This window comes from Rattus rattus, chromosome 18, assembly GCF_011064425.1.
Source record: "Rattus rattus isolate New Zealand chromosome 18, Rrattus_CSIRO_v1, whole genome shotgun sequence".
Taxonomy (NCBI): Eukaryota; Metazoa; Chordata; class Mammalia; order Rodentia; family Muridae; genus Rattus; species Rattus rattus.
Genome location: NC_046171.1, coordinates 11,356,837 through 11,381,528, shown reverse-complemented (window position 1 = coordinate 11,381,528; position 24,692 = coordinate 11,356,837). Strand labels below are relative to the sequence as shown.

The window sequence follows — 24,692 nt, the reverse complement described above, 5'->3', positions numbered from 1 at the left end:
CACTATACCTATGTCAAACTACTTTCGGTCCCTCTATACATTGATACATCTTTTTTATCATGTTCTGAATTTATTCCCAGAACTTATGGCTGTGTGACAGAGGATATAGTTGTTAATTATTTATTTTCCTCACAGAATCATACATCTCATTGAGAAATTAAAAAAAAATCTATGGTTGTTTTTTTCTCGTGTCTTTGTTATGAGAAACTGTGGGCTTTAGACAACGTAGGTGGAGGATTCATTAACTTAATCACGGAAACGTTAACAGGACTATGAGTTTATGGGGTCTTCCTTCTCCCCAGGGGTCGTTAGCCACTGGCCGGCCAGCCAAGGACAAAGGGAGCGGAGGTAGAGCACAGGGCGAGTATCACAGATGGACCTGGAGATGCTGCAGTGAGACAAACGTACTCTTTCCGGAGTTGGGTTCATAAGGGCTTGTAGGGGTAAGGGTGGAAAGAACTCATTGGTCATAATACAATTCCCGATTACCATGTGAGAATTACCATGCAGGAATTACCATGCGGGACTTGGGTGCTGAGGTATGAAGCTCTCCACAAGTCATTCTTCACAGAAGGCCAGGCACCTATGCTCAGGGATGCTCTCCAAAGAAAGGCAGGCAGAGAGAGGGAAAGTCCCGCTGAGAAAGGAGTCCTCCATTTTGCACCGAGCTCGGAGAGCCTTCTGGTCATGGCGGACTTAGACCTTCATAGCAGGCACGGTTCTCTAACCTGAGTTTTTACTGGAACTGTTCCAACCTGAGCCTCATGAAATCCAGGTCACCAAGAAACTCAGAGGCCTTATTTCTCATCTGTCCCTGTCTCTCTGTCTCTGTCTCTGTCTCTGTCTCTCTCACTTCATTTGTAAAGAATCAAGATTTGGAACTAGGGACATTTTTGAGTTTGTATGCCAGGTGGTTAATGTGTTAGAGTTATTGTTGCTATTGCTGCAAAAGCATAACATTTTAGACATGCACTCTCTTCCCCATGCAGCCAGTGTGAACGTTAAAGCTTTTTTAAAAAAAGAATTATTTATTTCATGTATGTGAGTTCACTGTAGCTGTCTTCAGACACACCAGAAGAGGGCATCAGATCCCATTACAGATGGTTGTGAGCCACCATGTGGTTGCTGGGAATTGAACTCAGGACCTCTGGAGGAGCAGTCAGTGCTCTTAACCACTGAGCCATCTCTCCAGCCCTTGCTAAAGCTCTTCTAATGCTGTTCTTCATAGATGCTGTACTTAATTTGCCAGCGGGAGAGCATCTCCACCTTGAAAGAACTGATCACCCACCCCCAGGTTTCCTCGGTGTGCAATCTGGGAGATATCAGTCTCCTAATGGCTTCAGAACAAATTCACCTGCCAGCCCACACAGATGGAGTGATGTTTCCACTATAGGAGACCCGCATGGGTATATGGTGTAAAGGAAAAATGATCCGCCTGTTTTTTTTTTAATCAGCTCACTCAGAGTTATTCCTGCCATTAATTTTTGCAAAAGTCATAATGTCTTTTCTTTCAAAATCACTCCCCATATTTCTTTTTAATTGGGACTACTGAATATTCTTTGATATTAATTAAAATGAAATGTGTACACACACACACACACACACACACACACACACACACACTCACACACACTGATATCCTTGATAGAATTACATGTTCATATAAGCTAACAGACAGAAATACTCCAGTCAGATTCCCATGAACAGTAAATTCTAATATAGTCCTATAATGAATATATATACATATATATGTGTGTGTATGAATATGTATATATATATGTATAGATACACATATATGTATTTATATATAAGTATAAATATATACTTATATAAGCACAAATACACTCATATCTATACCTATATATACAGTGGTTAAATGAATAAACCATTCCAGAAAAATACAACATTTCCTCATCATAGAAGACTTAGAAATCCACTGTGTTATTCTGGTTACCATATCCTAACCTGGGAAGGTTTGAACCGCTTGATGAATCACCAATAGTAGTTGTTAGCTCTGGAAATGTGGAAGCCAAGAAAAGGTTTGGGGTTCCTAGTAATTTCTTTTTTTTTTTTTTTTTTTTTTCCTAGTAATTTTTAATTTTTGACAAAAACTACAGTTATAGGAGTGTTCAACTTTTTTAAAAAAAGGATTTATTTGTTTTATGTATATGAGTGTTCTATCTGCATATACACCTGCATACCAGAGGAGGCCATCAGATCATATTGTAGATGGTTGTGACCCAACATGTGGTTGCTGGGAATTGAACTCAGGACCTTGGGAATAGCAGCCAGTGCCTTTAACTGCTGACCCATCTCTCTAGCCCTGAGCATTCAGTTTTTCCATGGGGATTTGTTTCCTGTTCTCCCTCTACGTTTTTCACTTTAAATTTTAGAACATTATACAAAATGGCAGATAGATTTTGTCTAAAAATTAAGTGAAGAACAGAACACCACATTGGCTGCTATCTCTTGTTCCCTTCCATCTACTCCCCTCAAGGCCCCCAGTCTGCCCAAGGTCTCCTAACTCCTGAAGCAGCCTCTTGGACTTTGTATCTTCTGGAGGATCTGTCTCTGTCTAACATGGCTCAACCTTGAGTGAATGCAGTTGTTAGACTTCTCTGTATAATGTGGACAAGGTAGTTGATCGTTTCCGTACAGTACGCGTAGAAACTGTTAAAGGAAAGTCATTCAGCTGTCAGACTTAGGGTGTGAGGTACATCCCATTAAACACAGAGTTTTGTGAAGTGACGGTGTAGGGATAATGAGAAGGGGAAGGGATGGGCAGTAACCAGACAGTGGGAGTCTGAAAAACTAAACTATATACGTTTAAAACTATGGCTATAGTTTTTGGGTCTGTGAAGAGAAAGGTTGAGCTGAACATCTCCTAATGATTCTTCCCCAACGGTTGAACTACATTTTTAGTTTTCCCTGAATCCAAAGAGCAGGGCTCTACAGTTCCTGTCTATAGCCACCCTTCCTCAGAGCAGTTCTAGGCAGAGACAGGTTCCCTCACCGTCCGGCTACCATGAGCTCTCTCTCCGATGCCTTCTTCCTTATCTTGGTGTAGAGGTCCATGGTGAAGAGGGTGCTGGCGCTGTTGAAGATGGAGGTCAGGGAGCTCATGAGAGAAGCCAACATGACCGACAGCATCAGGCCTCGCAGTCCTGGGGTGAGAAGGGAGCAAGCTCTGGTTAAGGTGGATGTCATGGCTTATGAACATCTACATCAAAGAATCGTTCAAGGGTAAAACACTCTTACAGAGTTGTTAGCTAAAGCCACTGTTGACGTGTGTCACTGCTTAGTTTTTCTTGGAGATACAATCAGTTAAAGCACACAAAATATTTAGAACGTTGTTCAAACACAGTAAAGCTTCAATATGGGTTGGATACTGTGATTATTCATGAAAAGTAAATAAGTAAATCATTACAGAATATAACAAGGTTTAATCAAATTCATCATATTCGAATGTGGTACTGAAATCCTTGTCTTTTGATCTGAGAGTTTAATTTTAATTTTTTATTTATTTAATGTATATGAGTACACTGCCACTGTCTTCAGACACACCGCAAGAGGGCATCGGATCCCATTACAGATGGTTGTGAGCCACCATGTGGTTGCCGGGATTTGAACTCAGGACCTCTGGAAGAGCAGTCAGAGCTCTTAACTGTTGAGCCATCTCTCCAGCCCAAGAGTTTAATTTTTAAAAATACAAAGTTATCACGTGAATGGTTGGCTTCTGTGGCTTAAAATTAGCTTTAAGAGGTGCAATTACCTGCATTTATACTGCAAACATTTTCTGAGGTTCTTCCTCAGGGTCAGCTTAGTATTAGCTGAGAGCTAAATATCACTTAAAGGTCACGTTCTGGGAACTACTTTGCAAGAGAAGGAAGAACCCGGAACCATCTTTCTTTGGAGGCGAAACTCTTGACTTTGTGAAGACTTTGAGAATTGGAGACCTAGAGTCCTGACAGACGATACTGCTGAGAAAACCTTTATGGGCAAAGCTGATCGTTTTGAATCATTGCGAGAGCTTCACAGTTCTGCTCATAACCTCTGTTAGTAATGGCTCCAGGCCTCCCAGTACAGGGTAAATTGAGAATGGAGTTTGTGGGTCCCTTAATTTTGAATAATCTCCGTGTAAATCAAGGAGGAGAGATGGCACAGAAGTGTCAACCGAGACCCCCAGGCCGCTTAGACTTTACAGCTCTGTACTTGCTCAGGGTACAGCCTGCACAGCAATGATCACTTTCTGAATTTCCAATAATCAGGGCTTCACAGATGAAGCTTATGATCTGGACTGTAACACTACAGTGAGTTCCACGGGCGATCATGCATACTTCACTGGTTAAAAAGCCAACGAACCTCTCAAGGAATGGTATGTACTTAGGTATGAAGCAGGCAGACTGTGATATTATCCTAAAACCAAGGTAAAAGTTAACTTCTAGCCTTCTGGGTTTCCGAATTTTGTAGCATTATAACTTCCTCTTTGGCTAACACATCATTTCAATGCTGACTGAGCCGGAAGACAGCGTTCACGCTAAGCGGTATTCTCCTAACGGAAATTAGCTCCTCCCTGCAATCTCCAGACCTAGCCAGCATGTGACTGGTAGACTGTGATTGGTTCTTAAGAATTATCTGATGAGTAGGACTGAATCAATGGAAGGGATACCCAAGACTCTTCCCCCAGTATATCCCTCATGGCCCGTGGAGCCCTCGAGACGTGCTATGGGTGTTTACCAACCATCAGGCATCAGCTCCAGCACCAGGGTAGGGTAGGCATAGTTAGTGCAGCCGACGGCCGTGCCGCACTGTTTCACGCACTCAGAAGGTACGACGCAGGCCACCTTATCTGAGGGGGAGACACAGTTCATTGAGCAGGACTCAACTAGGTACAATCTGCAGACGGGGGACAGAGGGAAGACACAAGATGGGAGGATCTATATTTGCCTAGAAATTGGATGCTGAACTTTGAACTTGATACACTTCTGCCTAGTTGGGAAAACACAGTGAACGTTGTGTGATGGGACTGACGATAAGAATGTGTCTTCCGTTCCTCAGAAATGATTGGCTGTGTCTCTTCTACCTTTCCTAATCGAGAAAAAGTAATTTCTCAAGGAAAAAAAGTCAGCAGTAGCTATCCTCATCTGACTCAGAAATTAGTTTTCCCCAAACATTGACTTCCTGTCTTGATGATAATGGACTGAACCTCTGAACCTGTAAGCCAGCCCAATTAAATGTTGTCCTTTATAAGAGTTGTCTTGGTCATGGTGTCTGTTCACAGCAATGGGAACCCTAACTAAGACAGAATTTGGTACCAGGGACTGGGATATTGCTGACCATGCTTTTGTTTGGAGTAATGTGGATTTTGGGACTTTGGATTTGGAAAGCAATGGAATGCTTTAAGTGGGACGTAATGGGCCATCCTGGTGGAAATATGGGAGGCATTCATTGGTGCTGAGGGTGATTTGAACTCTGGAGATTGTTCTTATGATGTTTTGGTGAAGCTTCTTTCCTTAGTGTGCCTTATAGGGGAGGAAGCGTCCCTCGAGAAGTGTTAGAAGCTTTGACTTTGGCTAGGGGGAGGGCTTCAAGGGCCACTTCCACAGTGACACATTTCCTCCAGCAAGGCCACACCTACTCTACCAAGGCCACACCCGCTCTGAAGGCCACGCCCACTCCAACAAGGCCACACCTCCTAACAGTGCCACTCCCTGGGCCACCACAGTCAGCTATCATATCCTTGCTCAGTTCCAACTCATCATCAAGGGAACTTCTGGACTATCTTACATCAAATCCACTCACGGGAACAGGATGCACAGTTTCAGAAGTCTGCAAGGAGACTGGCAGCATGTATGAAAGTGACGCAGAAGAGTGCCAAGTCTGCTGAATGTTCTCCTTCTGACCCTTTTCTCAGAAGTGCCTCCCTCTGTTGGGGATGGGTTCTAATGCTTTGAATTAATCAGGCCCCCAAAAATCGTGACTCTGTGTACCCAAATGCTGAAGGTCCTTGTCCTCAGTTGGTTTTTGATCGATCAACAAAGAGCCAATGGCCAATGGTTGGGCAGAAAGACTGAGGCAGGACCTTTAGATTTGCGTGGGCTAGGAACTGGGAAAAAGAAGTTGAGGGAGATCGCCATGACTTGGGGAGGAGGATGGGACATGAGAGCTACAGGAGAGAAAGCCAACCAGTCATGTGAGAATTCGAGTAAGTGGCCACTTCCCTGATGAGGCCTGGGGTAGCATGGAAAGGTTCAGGGTCTTAGGAGTACCAGAGGGGAACGTTTGCTAGCAGGGGAAGGTTTAGGAGTGCCTAATCTTTGAGCTAGTCAGGGCATGTCAAAAATTAACTGGCGCGCGCGCGCGCGCGTGTGTGTGTGTGTGTGTGTGTGTGTGTGTGTGTGTGCGCGCGCGCGCACGTGTGTCTTTCATTCTCAAATCCAGAGGGCTCTGGTAGGGTGGTGGCCGGGAGCAGGAAGTGGTCTAGCTAAAATTACCACAATATCCCTCCATCGCTCCTTCTAACCTATCAAGGTTTTTCTTATCTTAAAAACCACAGACATCAAATATAGAAAAAGCGGATTCATATATCCACGGCTTGCCTGTGTACAGAATACGGCTGATCATCCCCGGCATCACCATGAGGAACATGGGCAGCAGCTTCAGGTACCCACACATGATGCAGGCGGCCTTCACGTGGGACATGTTCTTGCCACATAAGCAGCGCTGTACCATGACCTGCCAGGGAAACACAGCATTATTAGTGCAAGGATCTGCTATGACTTTAAAGAGGGCGAAGATACATTTTCAAGGCTTAAGATTACATAGAATAAGAAATTATATGGTTAGGGCTGAAGACGCGGGTCAGCAGTGAAAAACTCTTGATATTGTACGTGCAGAGGGCCAGGGTTCAGTTCCCAGCAGCCATAGACATCTATAATTCCGGCACTGGAAGAATTAATACCCTCTTTTGACCTCCAGATCGCGAGATACTTATCGGAAGACAGAACACGCATATGCACAGAATAAAATTAAATTAAAACGTTTTCCAAAGGTGTGGTTAGTGGAAACCAATGGGCTTTAGAGCAGCATCAGGATTTGCATTACTATTTTATTTGCACTGCTGAACCCCTGTACGTCTCCTGTTTCTCATCTCTAAATTAGAAATACCTCTGATAGGACTTTCCAGACGTTTTATAATGAATGCATTCATGGCCCTTGGCACATGGAAAGTAGTATACATTATCTATTATTAAAACATATTCTCAACGTTTTCAGTCTCGTATGAAGTACACATGACCCTTGTACATAGACTGTATACATCGGCTGTTACTGAAACATGGTTCTCACACCCAGATTGCAGCCCGGTAAGGCAGCATGCCCCCCAAGCCACTTCTGATGCTGCCGCAAGCTGTGTGTGTTTTTGTCTCAAACGTCGTACATACACCTATCCCCAACACCTTCCTTGTAATTATCAGGTAGCTGACTTCTAGGCGGTCAGGCCAGTTTCCATGGAAACGCCATAAGTAGGAAGCCAATGAAAATAGAACGTCGAGATGTTTCTAGAATTCTTCAGACTACTCTGAAAACTCATCTGGGCTAGGAATCGAAAGTGATAGAACTGGTGTGGTCCTGAGGGGAGGGATTTGGTGGAGACATCCGTTTAGGGCCGAGTGTTCCAAGGAATCTCACTCTCTGCTCATTGTTTGGCTGCGGCCTCCGAATTCCCATCTGCTTCGGGAGGAAGCTTCTGAGGGTGGCTGTGAGAGACACTGGTCTAGGAGTGTAGCAGAATGTCGTCAGGAGTCATTATATTGCATTTGGTTTTTACCCTAGGTCCCTGGATTGCCTGGTCTTAGTTTCTTGGCCACCGAACTATGGTCGGCTGTGGGTCCCATCTCGCCGCTTGGGCCTTAAATCAGAGCTTGCGTGGCTACTTTCACAAGCTTTGTTCTGCCATTGCATCAGCATATTTCGCAGGCGGGTGACCATCGTAGATCAAACGGTTTGCAGCTAGGCTGGCGTTTACCTTTCTCCTCTGGTATTGTGAAGCATACCTTACCGTACAGTGAGCAGTAGTTTATAGGGGTGAAGGCTCTGGTTAGGTGTGGCAAGGACCTTCCACTAATGAATAAGGATTTCAGGGGACCAATCACTGAGCGAGGAGTGGGCGGGACTTCCTGATTGGAAGGGGGAAGAGAGGAGGAGAAGAGAGAGACGGAGAGGGGAGAAGGAGGAAGATGGAGGAAGAGAAGGATGACCCAGATCCGTGTGGCTTTAAATAGCCACAGGTAACTATGAATATCTTATAAGGGATGGGTAATTATGTGACAATATTTCTTATCTAGGTGGGCAGTTTCTATCAATATCAATTGGCTCTGAGTTTATTGTGTGGATGTTTTGTGGGGTGAAAGATTATTGATATAAATCTGATTGGTAACTTTTAAGACTCTTGAGTTTTGATTTTTGGTGGGGTACAGGGATTTATGACAGCTAATGCGAGATGGGCAGTCATTACACGGGGCTGGCGTGGCAGTGACCCGCTAAGGGAACTTTGTCAGTCGTGTGAAGACATTTTGAGAGCTCTGGGCCAGTCTGGTTGACTGAGATAAGAACACCCCGCTGGTGCCATGTGGCCCAGTGGTGCGGGTTCTAGCATGATGTTCTGCTTTAAAAATATTTCCCGCTACAGTTAGGTACCAGCCCACCACCTCTGTTCAATGAGCTGTGTAAGTGCTGTCATCAACCATAGGCTCTTACTGTCACTTTGTGTAGAAGAACCACTAATAACATTGGCTCTAGGCTGGGTTGTTTATGTGTTCCCATAAAGACCATTCCTGTGGGATGATGTCACAGGTGAGGCAGGTACAAGATAGAAGGAGGCCTGTCATTGGACGAGAAGGAAGGATGGGCGGGAGAAAAGTTTGGAGGAAGAGGAGGAGACTGGAACGGAAAGGAGGAAGAGACAGGAGGGAGAGCGGGGAGAAGCCATGGCAGGACAATATGGCAGGTGACGTTAAGATTCCGCTTTGTGTATTTAATGTTCTTAAGAGATGGATGGTACTGGGCTTTGTATGTTTAGGTGGGCAATTATATCTTATCAATTGGGTCAAAGGTTATTGTGTTGTGTGTTCTTTCATGTGTAGATTTAAGTGTAATGGAGTTTGGGGTGGCTGGTCTGGGCCACCACAGAGTTGGGATGTGTGTTTCTGGCATGGAAACCTGCCTTGGGAACTAGATAGGTAGAGAGATTGCTGATGGCTCAGAGAGAGGCCTTTGGCAGTGTGATACGGGATGGAGCGAAACGGGTGAGATGAGAGGCTTTGCTGACTGAGAATTAAGAGATCCAGCAGATATCCTGGGGCACTGTGGTAACGGATCTAGCGGGGATAAAAAGACAACCTTACTTTTCTTTTATTTATTATATTTTTACAACAACACAGTCCTAGTTTGCTCTTATTATTTCCTGTTTGAGGTGTAAGATGTGAGCTCTCTCTTGGCTTGCTACTCTATATGCCTGCCTGCTGCCATGCTCCCTGGCTGTGACGGCAAAGGACTTCTTACTCCTCCCGAACCATAAATCCAAGTAAGCCCTTCCTTCTAGAAGCTGTCTTAGGCATGGTGATCAAAGCAGAAGAACAGTACAGGGTTAGATGAGAGACATGGAAAAACAGTGCAGAGGAATGTTTTTTTCTTTTCTATTTTCCGGAGCTGGGGACCGAACCCAGCGCTCTACCACTGAGCTAAATCCCCAACCCCTAGAGGAATGTTTTGAAGGGCAAGAGAAAACAAACGAGAGTTACAGAAAGGAAAGAGATGAAATGTAAACAAGAAAAGATTTTGAGTCAAAGAAGTTCCATCTAAACTCAATAAACTAAGAAAGGGAACAGCCACGAAGTAAAAATAAGAGTATTTCTAAAATACAATGTTGCAAACTCATGATCCCACCCCAAAGTAGAACATGATAGGAAAAAAAAAAAAAAAAAAAGCAAGCAGGACTACAAACAAAATTAAACTACAGAGAAAAAAAATCCCAGCAATAAAATTGTATGAATTGAATTAGATGAATATATGAAGAGTGGAAAATCTTTTAAAATTACAATAAAGTTAAAATACTGATATGAGTGCAGGACAAAGAGAGGGGGAGGGAAAGAGGGAGAAGGGGGGAGGGAGAGAAGGGGAGGGAGAGAGGGAGAAGGGGAGGGAGAGGGAGAGGGAGAGAATATGAGTCTTCAATAGTCAAAAGAAACAGTGGAGAAGAAAAACATCCTGGGGCAGGCAGGAAGGCATGATCAGGAAAACTATATAACATTTGTCTTTTCTATGGTTTACAATGTTGCAGAATCTAGAGCTGTATACATGGGCTGGACTGAGGCCCGCTGCACATGTGTGGCAGATGTGCAGCTTGGTCTTCATGGGGGTCTCCCAACAACTGGAGCAGGGGCTGTCCCTGACTCTAATTCAGCTATCTTGTCTGTTCTTGGGTGGGAGCTAACTGTCTCTCATCATCAAAGTGTGCCTTTCATTCCTGGTGCCCCTGGGCTCCTTGTAACACCCACTGTTTTGGGTTCTTAGAAGCTTGTAAGACATCGCAGAGTGAAGTCTTGCTATTTTGTTTACAGAGACAGGATAGAAGTGGAACGTCCTACTCTGATATATGATTGATGCCACGGCTCTGTTAAAAAAAAAAAATACTGTGAGGGTCTTCCACCAATCTGCAGATGTTTTAATACATAATGAGTAGTGATTGTCAAGAAGCTTTAAGGTAAATATAAGAATTGTTAATAGAAAAGGATAAAGCTAGAGAAAACCACATCCTGCACACATGCACAAGCCCGTGCACATGCACGTGCACACACTCATGCACATGCGCACGCACATGTGCACAAGCAAATGCACATATGCACACACACAATATGCACACGCATGCACACGCACGAGAGCGTATACAGAGCAAAAATGTGTATGTGCATAACAAATAATTACTTTCATATAATGACAAACCCTGTAGACTGAATGCTCTAAAATTGTGATCAAGATCTGTAGAAAGGTCAGGACAACCGAAGATCGGGAACTGAAGAAGGAAAGCTAAATTCTCAATTAAGAGAAAAAAACACTAAAAGTAGAAAGGTGAAAGAGAGAAATAGAAGCCTTTGCGTCATTTGGGGGCAAATTAAGTTTAAGATCCTGATTCGATGTGTCACTACACGCTTGGTAAGTGTCTATTTCTACTGCCATCAAAAATTACATCAATGCTGATATGTCACAGACTATACCAAATGCGGTGGTTTTAGAGACTAGAAATGGAGTTCAAAAAAACTTAAATGAAAAAACTGAATGTGTCTCTGAGGGGAAAAAACATGATGTAGTGAAGAGAGACCAAAACAACTGTTTTCTACAAGACAAGACATAGAAAAGCGTCTGACGCTTTAAATATTGTGAATGTATACAAAATAGAAGCAGCTAGATGCTTTTGCATGAAACGATAAAAATAAAAATAAACACAGTCACACATGCCGGTGCCCATGCTCACCTGGTCTGCACACCAGTACCAGATAGCTAAAATGGTCATTCCAAATATCAGTCCTGGCCACGGGATGTCTCCATTGATAGGATCTCGGAAGATGTGGAAGGAGTCGGGCTGAGGGGTGTAGCACTTGGGGCTGATCGTCAGGTTGTCCCCCTCCACCACAGAGGGGATGGCATTCATGTACTTCTCTGTAAAGCTCTCGTAGCCTCCGACTTCAGCAAATGCTGCAAAGGCATCAGACATAGTGTGTGAGCATTTCAAACACCTCATGCTCCTATTATAATATCCTCCTATAATAGGGTGCTTCCTATTAGCATGGTCACGTCTAGCTTCAGTACTTTCCCCAAGGGTCTGTGCAGGCAAAGAATTGTTTAACATTGTTTCTCTTTTAGAAGAAAGACACCCACACACCCTCCCCAGCCCTGTGGGAGGTACCATTGAGTTCAGCAAATGGTCTATGCCTTGGGTTCATCCGTGATAGAATATTGGCCATTTAGAAGCAATGGAACTTTGGTATGGTTTTACAGTTTCTCAGTCAATTACATTTTTATTCACCCCCCTCACACATGCACACTCATATACTCATACACAGTCCTCACACACACACTCATACATATTCATATGCATGCACATATACATACAGACATACACATGCACATACACACATGCATGTGCACACACACCATACATATTCATATACATGCACATATACACACAGACATACACATGCACATACACACATGCATGTGCACACACATACATACACTCATACACACCCACTCATACATACTCACACACATGCAGACACACGCAGACACACACAGACACACACTCACACATACTTACATGCATTCAGACACATGTACACACACATATGCACACACATACATACTGGCATGTAGACACATGTGCACACATACATGCACACACACTCACACATACACTCATGCACACACTCCTATATACTCACACACATACACATACACATACATATGCACACACACACTCATACATACTCACATGTAGACATGTGCATACATACATGCACACACACTCACACATACACTCATACACACATTCATATATATGAACACACACACACACACACACACACACACACGTGCACACATACTCACAACCATGACAGCTGAAACCAGAAAATAGTATCTTTCTATCCTTTATGCCTGCATTCTGTACTTCCTATCACCGATGTCACCCGTTTCTCTATCACTTTTCTATATGTTACACTCTACCCATATTTACAGTATTTCCATATAGACATGTATACATTGCCACAGGCTAGGATCTTCACTGGAGGAGAACTTGCGATGCCTGTTTTCTGTTTGATTTTTCTAAGTTTGAGTCACTTTGCTTAGTGTCATTCGTTCTGCATCCACCCACTTTTCTGCAAACTTCACGGTGAAATAGGAGAAATTCGAGTTCTTTTGAAAAGAACAGACATAAATGGCTTCCATTCCCGCCTTGAAGCCCTAGTGATATATGTTTCATTGTAGTCTGGTTTTCTGGTTCTAAACCAAGTGGGAGCTATAATTTTATATGAACAAGTGTGAGGGGGGAAAAAGACAGAGACCTCCGGATTAGGATGGAAAGAAGAGGGGTGGGGAGGGCGAGAGAGACAGAGAGGGACACACAGAGGGAGACACTGACACTGAGAGAGAGAGAGAGAGAGAGAGAGAGAAGGAGAGAGAGTGGGGAGGGGAGAGAGAGACAGACACACACACACAGAGACAGAGAGACAAAAAGAGGGCCAACCATACACACACAGAAAGAGAAACACACACACACACACACACACACCACAGGTTCCATGGTAAAACCATGCCAGGAAGTTTGGTAAGGTAGAGCATGTTGAGGCCCGGAGACTTGATGGGCAGACACCTGAAACTTAGGGGACTCCTCGCTCCCTGTCAGACTCCTGACTGGGAACACATGCCGTGCTTCTCACAAAAAAGAAACATGTCCTGTGGTCACCAAGACCCAAAACAGTTCTCCATGCTAATGAGGCACCTAGAGGCCCGGAGGGCTTAGCCAATAAGCTTCCTTTCCCAGACACTCCTCCCTGCAAAAGGTGTTTAATTTCAGGTTCATCCTGAGAAGTGGGTAGGGTTTTATGCATCCATTTTCCACCATGAATAACCAACAAACTGTTTAGAACCATGGACTGTCTCTTTCATCAAGATCTGCCATGATGAGCCATGGAGAAAGCCTTTGACTACAGAGCCCCAGCTTAATTCTCCTGTAGAAGGCCTCTCTGTGCTCCCAGCCACAACGGCCGCCAAGCCTGACTCCTCTAAGCAAAAGACAATCACCATGGAAATAAGCTGGAGCTCCCCATATCCCCGGGCCTGGGCTAGATGCTGTCCTTAGCCGGTGGCCCCTGACTCTATTCTTGGCTCTTCCATGACTCCCAGTGGTTCCTGAATGTCCAAGAGTCAGAGAACCCCATGGCCCTGGGGCCTTTTTGCAGGCCTGGGACCCCGAAACAGCTCCAGCTTTCCCACATCTCAGACTGCATTCCCATCCCCGGAGCAGTGTCTCACCACTTCCGGACAGCCTGGCACTCGCCTGGGCGTCGGCGTGGGATAAGCGTAGTCAAACTCTCCTCTCTGGTGTTCTGGTTCCCCAAGGAGCTGTGCCCAGTGGCAAAGTGGGGGTGCCACCCCTAACCCCCACACACACAGGAGAGAGAGAGAGGGAGAGGGAGGGAGGGAGGGAGGGAGGAAGGGAGAGAGAGAGAGAGAGAGAGAGAGAGAGAGAGGAAGGAGGAGAAGGAGAAGAAGAAGAAAAGAAGGAAAAGAAGAAGAAGAAAAGAAGAAGAAAAAGAAGTAGAAGGAAAAGAAGTAGAAGAAGAAGAAGAAGAAGAAGAAGAAGAAGAAGAAGGAGGAGGAGGAGGAGGAGGAGGAGGAGGAAAAGAAGAAGGAAAAGAAGGAAAAGAAGAAGAGAAAGAAGAGAAGAGAAAGAGAATAAACTGACGGACTCCATCCAGACTCTATGGTGAGCACAGTCCCAGTCTAACCAACCATACAGAAATCCTGGAGTCTTCAGGGCATACTGGCAGCTAGACCTGTTTCTCTCTCCACCCATCAGTCATGGTTCACTGTCAGGAAGCCATTTTGGGAGAATTCTTTCTGAGTCTGCAGCTTTAAGAATCAAAATCCTGAGTACAGGTGGAGCTTTTGGGACTTCTCCTCCCGCTGCGTTGCCTCTTCCCGCTTTAATAGGCTGGGAGGTGCCTTGTCTCATGGCAACTTAATACGTCACGTTTGGTTGATATCCCTCGGGAGGCCTGCCCTTTTCTGAAGGAGGAGGAGTGGTTGGGGGGCAGGAGAGGGGAATAGGAGAAGAGGAGGGAGTGGAACTGTGGCTGGGATGTAATATATGAGAGAGAAAAAAAAGTCAAAGTTGGTTTTGTTTTTTTTTTCATTCTATTACTGAGAACCCACAGTAAAGACCAGGCACATAGGCAGTCAGGGCTGCCCCCAAGGGCTCTGGCATGAGTCATGAAGAGTCATTTCATTGTTCTGGTCATTTAGCAGGATAATAGGAGTAACTTTTCCCCTAGGTGCCCGTGACTTACGTAATCTCCCATTATTGGCTTCACTAACTTGGTCAGTGTGATTTCAGTTTCATGGAGTGGGCCTTAAGCCCAGTCGAAGAGTGGTTGGCCACTCCCATGACACTCGTGCCACCATTGCACCAATGAGACTGTCTTGAAGCAGGTCATACTGTAGCTTTTAGGATTTGTAGCTGGGTGAGAAGAACGACCACTTTTCTCCTCTAGTAGCCCAACGAGTGCTTTCCAGCAACTCTGAATGTAGCTCACATGAGGTGAAGCTTCTAGTTGAGTACCAGCACCTTTTCTGTTTGAAGACCTACGGATGTGGTGTTTTCAGCAACAGAGTCTTACAGTCAAGTTACGGAGAGTAACCGATGACATCAACGATCTCCTGTAATGTTTGGGAGACGGCAACTAGAAGTCTCCTTGAGCCAAAAACTCAAAAAAGATGTAGCCTACTCCTGGTACCGGGTGTTTTGTTTGGTATCATATGTACTGTCTGCCATTATATGGTAATTCCATTTAAACTCCTTTTATGTTTTTATATTTATTAGGGTTATTTTATAGTAGGTTTCTACAGGGATTGTCAAAAGGCTTTTAGCGTTAGTGTGGTGGTTTGAATGAGAATGGCCTTCTTAGGCTCATGTCTTTGCACACTCTGTCCCCATTTGGTGGAACTGCGTGTGAGAATTAGGAGGTATTCTTGAGTTTTATGTCGAGTTGACACAAGCTAAAGTCATTTGAAAGGAGAGAGCCTCAATTTAGAAAAAGCCTCCATAAGATTGGGTTGTAGGCCGGCCTGAAAGGCATTTTCTTAATTAGTGATTAATTGGGGAGGGCTCAGCACATTGTGGGTGGTGCCATCCCTGGTGGTCCTGGGTTGTATAAGAGGGCAAGCTAAGCAAGCCTCAAGGAGCAAGTCAGTAAGCAGCCCTTCTCCATGGCTTCTGCTCAGCTCCTGTCTCCAGGTTCCTGCACTGCTTGAGTTCCTGTCCTGACTTCCTTCAGCGGTGAATAGTGATATGGAAGTGTAAGCCAGCCTAAACCCTTTCCTTTGCAGAGGCATTTTAATCCGTCAACATGGCTGCTCTGTCAAGGGCACATCTAAAGACCTTCTAGGTCGATGTGATCCTGCTGGAATGCAGACACACCACAGATTACACACAGTATGATCTAACTGGAATAAAGACACATCCTTAATACACACATTTAATCCCCAACAATGTAGGTTAGGTTAATTTGTAGACGGAAGCAGCCATGTTTGAAAGTGATGTCTAACTGACGGGCAAACAAACTGACAAATCAGAAAGATTTGACGGAATGAGTCAAAGATATGTTATGCACACCTCTCAGGAGAACAGCACAGGAAAGAGAGGCGACTTAAGTGGCAGCAAGCACACACACACACACACACACACACACACACACACACACACGGGGGGGGGCGGGGAGGGAAGGAGGAGAGGGAAAGAGGGAGAGGGAGAGGGAGAGAAATAGATTGCAGGTGAAGACTGAGGAAGCCATGGAGTGAGAAGCAGCCAGAAGATTAGAACAGATTGTCGGAGTTAGTTTGAGACCAAGCAGAGCAATTCAGTCAGAAGCTGAGAGAAGCCAGTTTGAACAAGTCAGCTTGGAGAGGAGTTTGAGCCAGATCAGCTGAGTTGAACTAGCCAGCCAGAGTTCAGAAAGAGCTAGGAAGGGTGAGTTTACTCAGCAGTAATCCTTCAAGACAACAAGTACATCGGGTGAATAAAAGTTGATTTTACATTCCTCCCAATTTGCCTTTTGGTCATGACATTCGATTACAGCGGTAGAAACCCTAACTACACAGGAGATACAGACTTGGAGGAGGTGTGTAACAAGGTAGGTGGGATTTGACTCGAACCATTCTCAGTGTCTTCTTGCTTCCTGCTTTGTGAGCTCAAAGATTCTGCTTTAGCACCACGCCTACTTGGCTGCCATGTTCTTTTCTACTGAGATGGTCTTGAATGTCTATGCCTCTTAAACTGCAAGCCCCAAATAAAATCTTCATTCTTTTTTTTTTTTTTTTTCTTTTTTTTCGGAGCTGGGGACTGAACCCAGGGCCTTGCGCTTCCTAGGCAAGTGCTCTACCGCTGAGCTAAGTCCCCAACCCCTAAAATCTTCATTCTAAAAGCTGCCTTGCCACGTGTTTTGTCACAGCAAGGGAAGTTTCTGTGACAGGCCCAATCATGGTGTTTTTTTGTTGTTTGTTTGTTTGTTTGTTTTTGGGGGAATGTAAAAGATTTGGGGAATCTAAAAGCATTTGGATGCTATGAGTAGGACTTAATGGGCTGTCCTAGCACAAGGTAGGAAAAGTCAACATGTTTCATTAATCTACATGTCTGTTTTTGTTCTGACACCACATTGGTTTTATTATTATGGCCCTGTAATGTATCTTGACTTCTGGAATGGCAATCCTGTTAGCATTTCTCTTTTCGCTCAGGATCATTTTAGCTATGTGTTGCCTTTTGCATTTCCGCATTAATGTTGGGGGAGTTTCTTCTATTTTTGTGAAGGACTAGATGAGGATTTCGATTGGGATTGTATTAAGTCTGTAAATAGCTTTTGGTAAAATGGTCCTCTTCACAAGTTAGTTCTGCCAACCCATGAGCGTGGGATGTTTTTCCATTTTCTAGTGCCTTTATCTCTTTCTTCGGAGGTTCAAAGTTTTTATTGGGTTTCATTTCTGTGCTTAGTTTTTCTTTGAGATATATTGTTTTCTTTGAGGCTATTGTGAATGGGAGTGTGTGCGTGATCGCATTCTCTGCATTTTGTTGTTGGTACTTCGAAAGGATATGGATAGGTTCAGTGGTTAAGAGCACTGACTGCTCTCCCAGAGGTCCTGAGTTCAATTCCCAGCAACCACATGGTGGCTCACAACCATCTGTCATGGGATCTGATGCCCTCTTCTTGTGTGTCTGAAGACAACTACAGTGTGCTCACCTACATAAAACAGGTAAATACATTTTTTTAAAAAAAGAAAGGCTATAGAGGCTATAGAGGTTTAAAATTTTATTCTGTATCCTGCCACACTGTTGATTATTTCTAGAGGTTTTCTTGTAGATCTTTAGGATTTCTTATGCATAGTAAGTACACCATTTGCAACCAGGCATAGTTTGATTTCTTTTCCTATTTGAATTCTTTTAATCCCTCCCCTTTGCCTCACTGCTCCAGCCATTGTTTTTTCAACACAATTGCCTAGACTATACCCAAGATATGAAATTGAAAATAGTAATAATAAACTCATCAAAAATTCCAGGACAATTAAGAAAGACACAAAGGAACATCTCAATAAATTTAAAGAGAAGAAAGGCCTGTACTGATGCACAAGAAAATGCAACATAAGGCTGGAGAAGGGAGGGGGGAGGGGGGATGAGAAGAAGAAGAGGAGGAGGAAGAGGAAGAAAAGGAGGAAGAGGAGGAAGAGGGAGAATATAGGACTTCAAAATGTAATACGAAACAGAAATTTGAAGAGGATTGAAGCGAAATGAAAAGCTCAATAGCCCAACTAGAAAACTCAAGGGAATGCTTTACAAGGAGATCGAATCTAGAAGAAGGGAGCATCTGCATTTGAGAAAAGTAGTCTAGATGTTAGTTCCTATCTGCCCAGGAAAAGTTTGTGGGACAGTGACTACTAACAGATGAATGGGCTTGGTGCTGCCAGAACTGAAGCGATTTTCCCTGTCTAACCACAGTCTTTATCCAGTACAGCCAAAGAACCCCAGCCAGATGACTGAACTGTTAACATTCCCATTAAGGGAACTATATGAAATGGACGCAGTTAAACCAGGAGGCAACATAACAGAACAAACAGACGAGAACATTTCCCATAATTCCTCAGCCCAAGGTGCACCCCACAGTCCTCACTTACCGAACCCCATGAGAATTAAGGAGCCAACCAGCATGATGAAAGTCTGCACAGAGTCTGTGTAGATCACTGAGGCCAACCCCCCTGCGGAGAGAAAATAATGGAGCAGGACATTTTATCCGTGCATACTGATTTCCCTCTTCACCTCTGGGCTCTCCTGTATCCCAAACATAGAAAGGAGTCAGCAGACAATGCATCATGGGTCCCGTGTGAGCCACAGCTTGTCTTGAGGTCAGTTTTCCCTAAGTGTTTATTAGTGTATTTAGTTCATCTGCTTTCTCTTGTCTTAATGAGATACAAAGAATCGTTGGTGGAGTTCCATGTTGGTGAGATTTTGAATATTAAATAAGGGAAAAATGAAGTTTTTATGCTATGACAGCTCACCATAATAATCTACTCAATTACCCCATATATTCATTCTTGTCTCAGTAAACCTTGCTTGTTTGGGACACATCATTGTTCCATTAGTTGGAGTCCAGAAATATCACTGACTTGTGCTTTGTAATAGTGTTGTATGAGAAAAAATATCCTCTCTAAATTCTAGTCTCACTGGATCTTCCACCCGAAGGTATTTCCTTCTGGGGAGTGCGACGCAGAAACAAGGGTGAGCTGGGAAATCAGAGGTCAGGGCCCCGTCCCTCATGAATCTGAAATGGTGTTCAATGTGCAACAGTCACTTCGGATTAACTTCTTCTCACTTTCTTATCTCCTCCAAGTCAGTGAGTAGAAACCATACTAGCTGATTTAAAACTTATGGAGAGGCGTTTAGTTTCTTATGCACGCCCGAGACACTAGACCAACATCTAAGCTTCGTGAGGAGCTAGTTTGAATGGCTGCCACACACTTTCCATATTGTTGTCTTGATCACTCTTCTTACATTTAACGGCGAGCATTCTATCGCGTTTCTTGAAACTGCTGCTCTTGTCCTGTGCTTTAGTGTCACAGTGGCAACGCGATGGCACCCTTCCTCTGACCCTTGGAAGGCTAACACCCAGCCTACTAATCACAGATGGGGGAGGACAAACGGAATACATTATGGGCGAGTAAAACTAGAGGCAGACTTACCGGCCACTGTGTAAAAAGCAGTGATAGCCAAGAGGATGAAGACCGCCAGGTACAGGTTCAATCCCAAGGCCAACTGAATAAATATGGCTCCGGAAAATATGGTTGACTGTCGGGATGGGAAAGAAACACATATTTTAGGCCTCATTTTCCTGCTCCAACATCCACCTCCTTTCCTAGCTCTCTTGATAGACTCCTGCCCCTCCTCCAAGTCTCCGGTTAGATGTCCCCACCACAACATCCCCTGCAAGTCATTGAACAATTTTCACTCTCTTTCCTATACACTCACCACAGGTAGTTCATTGTTCAATGGCTACAGAAAGGAAGTGGCATGTTCTTGTAGGGGGAGGTACTGATAGTAAAGGTCTCGTTCCCTGATTGGTTATTGATTTAGTCAATCAAGAAGGTGGGAGTCCATTGATGGGCAAAGGGTAAAGGAGGGACTCCTGAGTCCCAGGAGGAAAAAGGCGCAGGAGGAAAGAGAAGGGACCAGGCTCAGTCAGGCTTTGGGATGAGAAGCACGGAACCAGTACGATCTTGGGGTAGCTAGAACTCTTGGCCTCCGCCACGGGCAGATGGCTGATAGAGGCTGGCTGATAAGGTTAGGGCAGGAGATTCTGCGCCCAGCAATCGTGTTATCTGGCAAGTTCAAAGGTAATAAAGCCGTCTGAATGTTTTTCTTCTGAGGAGCAAAAGTAGCAGAGAAAGAGAGAAGCCGGGGTGGTAGCTGGCGGCTTGTCAAAGCTAGCTGGGAGGAACGGTCAAGCCAGGTCAAAGCTAGCGGTCGGAAGCGTGTTTTTTTAAAATTACACGCAACATGTCCTGTAACCTTTTTCTGTGCCATAAAGCTTAGAGGGGCTCAATAATCATCTATAGTAATTCTCTTGACGAGGGTATTTCAAAGAATATCTTATTGGCATTAGTATTCTATCAATGAAAATTTTAGGATTCTAATTGTTTTATTTTTATATAATTACATACTGCTTCAGAAAGAAAGGGATGACTCTTTAAAAATAATTTAAAAATCACTCTTAGAAATGTTTTAACTTGTTTTTTTTTTAAAGATTAATTTGTTTGTTTTATTTATATGAGTACACTGTAGCTGTCTTCAGACACACCAGAAGAGGGCATCGGATCTCATTACAGATGGTTGTGAGCCACCATGTGGTTGCTGGGAATTGAACTCAGGACCTCTGGGAGAGCAGTCAGTGCTCTAACCGCTGAGCCATCTCTCCAGCCTCATGTTTTAACTTTTAAGAATGTATTTTATCTTCTTTTATCTATCTATTTATTTATTCTTTTTGAGAGTATAACATAATTCTCTTATTTATTTTGGTGTCGATTGTAGGTGCCTTTGGGGGGGGAGGAGAGAGAGAGAGAGAGAGAGAGAGAGAGAGAGAGAGAGAGAGAGAGAAGTTCACCAAGATGCTAAGCATTCATTTTCCGAAGGGGCAGAGGGGTTCAGCCTTCTTGGAAAAGACTGACACCCAGCTGGCTCACTCTGGTTACTTTATTCAAACATTATACAAGGTTTTCTGGTTACCAAGGTTATCTTGCCCTCACTGCCAGAGAGAGCAGACAACCCACACACAAATCTCAGTCCCTTCTGACCAGGGCTAGCCACAATCAAAAGTTAAGAACTCCAGGTTTGGCAGGAGTTTCTTAGGACCAAGGCTGGTGCAGCCGCAAGCTCTCACGTAACACCAAGTGCAAATTCTCTAGAGAGACAACATTTGTTCAAGGTTCAAACAGTCTCCAAACAATTTCTCAGCCTCTACTGACTGACCTAAACATAACAAAGGCTTTGCTGAAACATTTCCATTAAAGCCAGACACAATGGCTTTGCTATCCGGTTCACTTAAAGCCAGACAGAAAGGCTTTAGTAGACATATTACTATGTTCAACTTCTTCCCTCTAAATTCTCTCATATACCCCTCTCCACTCTCTATCAAATGTAAGACCTTTCCCCAACTAGTTGTTATTCCATGAACATATGTATATGCACATGCACATATATTCCTAAATATAATCTATTTAGTTCATATGTTACCTGTATGTATATTTTCAGGGTTAACCACTCGGTAAAGGACAAACAACCGGTGTGCTCTTCCCTGGGGTAGACGACCTCTCTTGCTCCCAGCTTTCCTTAGTTACCTACAGTTCTTTGCATAGGGTTGAAGGCTGGTGAGCTTTTCCATGTCCAGTGTGACATGACCACTGGCGTCCTCTTTTTTTCAACTCAAGTTTGGGCAGTCATGTGGATGAGACTGTGTCAGCATGGCTTCTGATGTTACTATTTTCCTAGAACTCTTGAAATAATTCACAAATTCTTTCCTACTAAAACCAGGCGAGGCATGAATTATATCAGACATTCAATGGAGATCTACATCAAATAATATTTCTTAAATTATGTAAAAAGAAAAAAGTAGCAAAAAGAACACTTCTATGAAGATGGAATTACTTTAATATCAAAAATAGGCAAACACAGCAAATCGCAGGCCAATACCACATGAACAGAGATTAAAAAAAAATCAATAAAATACTTGCAAGCTCAATATAGACACATATTAAAAAGACCATCCACCATGATCAAGCTGGTTTTATCCCAGAGGAGCAGGGCGTGTTCAACATATGTAAGTGTCACAAATCATACAAATGGCCGAGGGCAGAAATCACATCAGCATCTGAATCGATGCAGAAAAAGCCTTTGACAAAAGCATGCCCACGTGACTGAAGCACCGGGGATGGCACGGAGGGAATAAACCTCCACACAATAAAGGCTATGTGTAAGAAAGAGAGGTGGCTCAGTGGTTAGAGCACTGACTGCTCTTCCAGAGGTCCTGAGTTCAAATCCCAGCAACCACAACCACACGGTGGCTCACAACCATGTGCAATGAGATCAGATGCCCTCTTCTGGTGTGTCTGAAGAGAGCGACAGTGTACTCATACATAAAATAAATAAATTAATTAAAAAAAAATGAAGAAACCCACAGCCAACATTATCCTATTAAAAACCCCATTAAAATCAAGAGTGAGAAAGGGCTGTTCCCAAAGTAGTACTCGAAGCGTTGTCTAGAGCAATAAGATAAGAGGAGGAAACTAAAGAGACATAAACAGGAATAATCAAATTACCCCTATTTGTGGATGATAAGATCTTGTATGTGAGAGAGTCCCAGAAAACTTGTAGCATGGATATAAAACCAGCTTTCTAACAATCAATAGCTTTACGATACACCGGAAACAAACACACCAAGAAAAAGCTCAAGGATGGACTCCCGTTGACAATCCCTCCAAAAATGTAAAGTATTTAAGAATGATCCTAACCAAGAAGGGTTTTCTCTGTGCCGAAAATGTCAACTCTCTGGGAAGAGAAATTGAGGAAGACGCTAGGAAGCGGAAAGACCATTTATATTTAGGGATTTATAGAATTAATACTGTGGAAATAAGCTGTCCTATCAAAAGCACTTTATAGTGCCAGGGCAATCCCAGTCAAGATTGTCTTAGCATTCTTCACAGAAAATACTTTAAAACTCCTAAATTACATATGGAACCATGAGCTCAGCTGGCCAAAGCAATGCCAAACCAAAAGGGGAGGGATTCGTAGAACGAATTTTTAATCTGTATCACTGAGTGATAGCAGTAAAAAGAGAATATGAGACTGGTACAGAAAAATCTTATTGACCCATGGAACAAAACAGAAGATCCATCCATACCCGAGCACACATAACCCCACCCATCTGATGCTTGACAAAGCTATCAAAAACACACACCAGAGAAAAGACATCGTCTTCAGTAAATGGTGTGAAGACAACCGGATGCCCACATGCTGTAGAGCGAAATTAGACCCATCTATGTCACCCTGAGCAAAAATCATCTCCAAACGGACTGAAATGGGAGTTTCTGGTTGGGTCATGTGACGCAGACTTGTGTGCTGTTTTGCTGAAGAAGGACAAGTGAGCAGACCCATGACGTTTGGAGAGTGTGTGAGTAGGACTCAACGGACAGTGACTGCATGCTTGCCTTGCTTGTTATGCAACGATTCGATTCGTTGATCTCATTTCTTTGCTCATCTCCACTTTGTTAAAAGAGGAATGGCAGAGAACGTCCCCTGGTATTCCTGCTGGACCTTGTTGCTCCCCGCTGACTTGTGCCGATTTGGCGGAGGCCTGGCTGTTTCTACTGGATCGTGCTGATTCTGTTTGGTGACACTACTGAACTGGACAGCTGGTATCCTGACAGTGTAGATTGGAATCGCCCCCAAAGAACTACTTCTAAACATGTTCCTCTCCTAACTTTGGACAGTGAGCTGGTAGGGGGAGTCAAAGCATTCGAGAATCCTTATTAAAAGTATGCTGAGGATTGCTCTAGTGCTCTTTGCATTTTGATGCTAATTCCACTTTCTCAAGAGGAGATGCTGTTGGGACCATCAAAGGCACACTGGTTCCGGATTAAGCAAAGGCTTGAAACTGAAACCTCAGTGACCCTGAAAGGGATGGTAGGAGTTTCACCTGACTCCTAAGAAACCAGGTTGGTCACGAGCCACAGCCCTCCACAGATTTGTGGCCGTCAGTCATGTAAGGGCAATGCCCCAAGCTCCTCCACTGATAGAGGATGTGACCACAGGTCACATAGGCTCA

At 43.9% G+C, this 24,692-nt stretch overlaps 1 protein-coding gene across 2 annotated transcripts in view; it reads right to left on the bottom strand.

The window, feature by feature from the left end:
- LOC116887116 (solute carrier family 5 member 4-like) overlaps positions 1–24,692 on the bottom strand; it is a 50,897-nt gene that overhangs the window by 6,702 nt on the left and 19,503 nt on the right. For both annotated transcript variants that reach the window (XM_032888661.1, XM_032888662.1), the window contains exons 6-11: positions 20,059–20,164; positions 18,997–19,077; positions 11,531–11,751; positions 6,600–6,735; positions 4,742–4,849; positions 3,014–3,164 (exon numbers count right to left, since the gene is read on the bottom strand). In XM_032888661.1, coding sequence (XP_032744552.1) covers positions 3,014–3,164; positions 4,742–4,849; positions 6,600–6,735; positions 11,531–11,751; positions 18,997–19,077; positions 20,059–20,164 — 803 coding nt within the window. The remainder of the gene's footprint in view (positions 1–3,013; positions 3,165–4,741; positions 4,850–6,599; positions 6,736–11,530; positions 11,752–18,996; positions 19,078–20,058; positions 20,165–24,692) is intronic.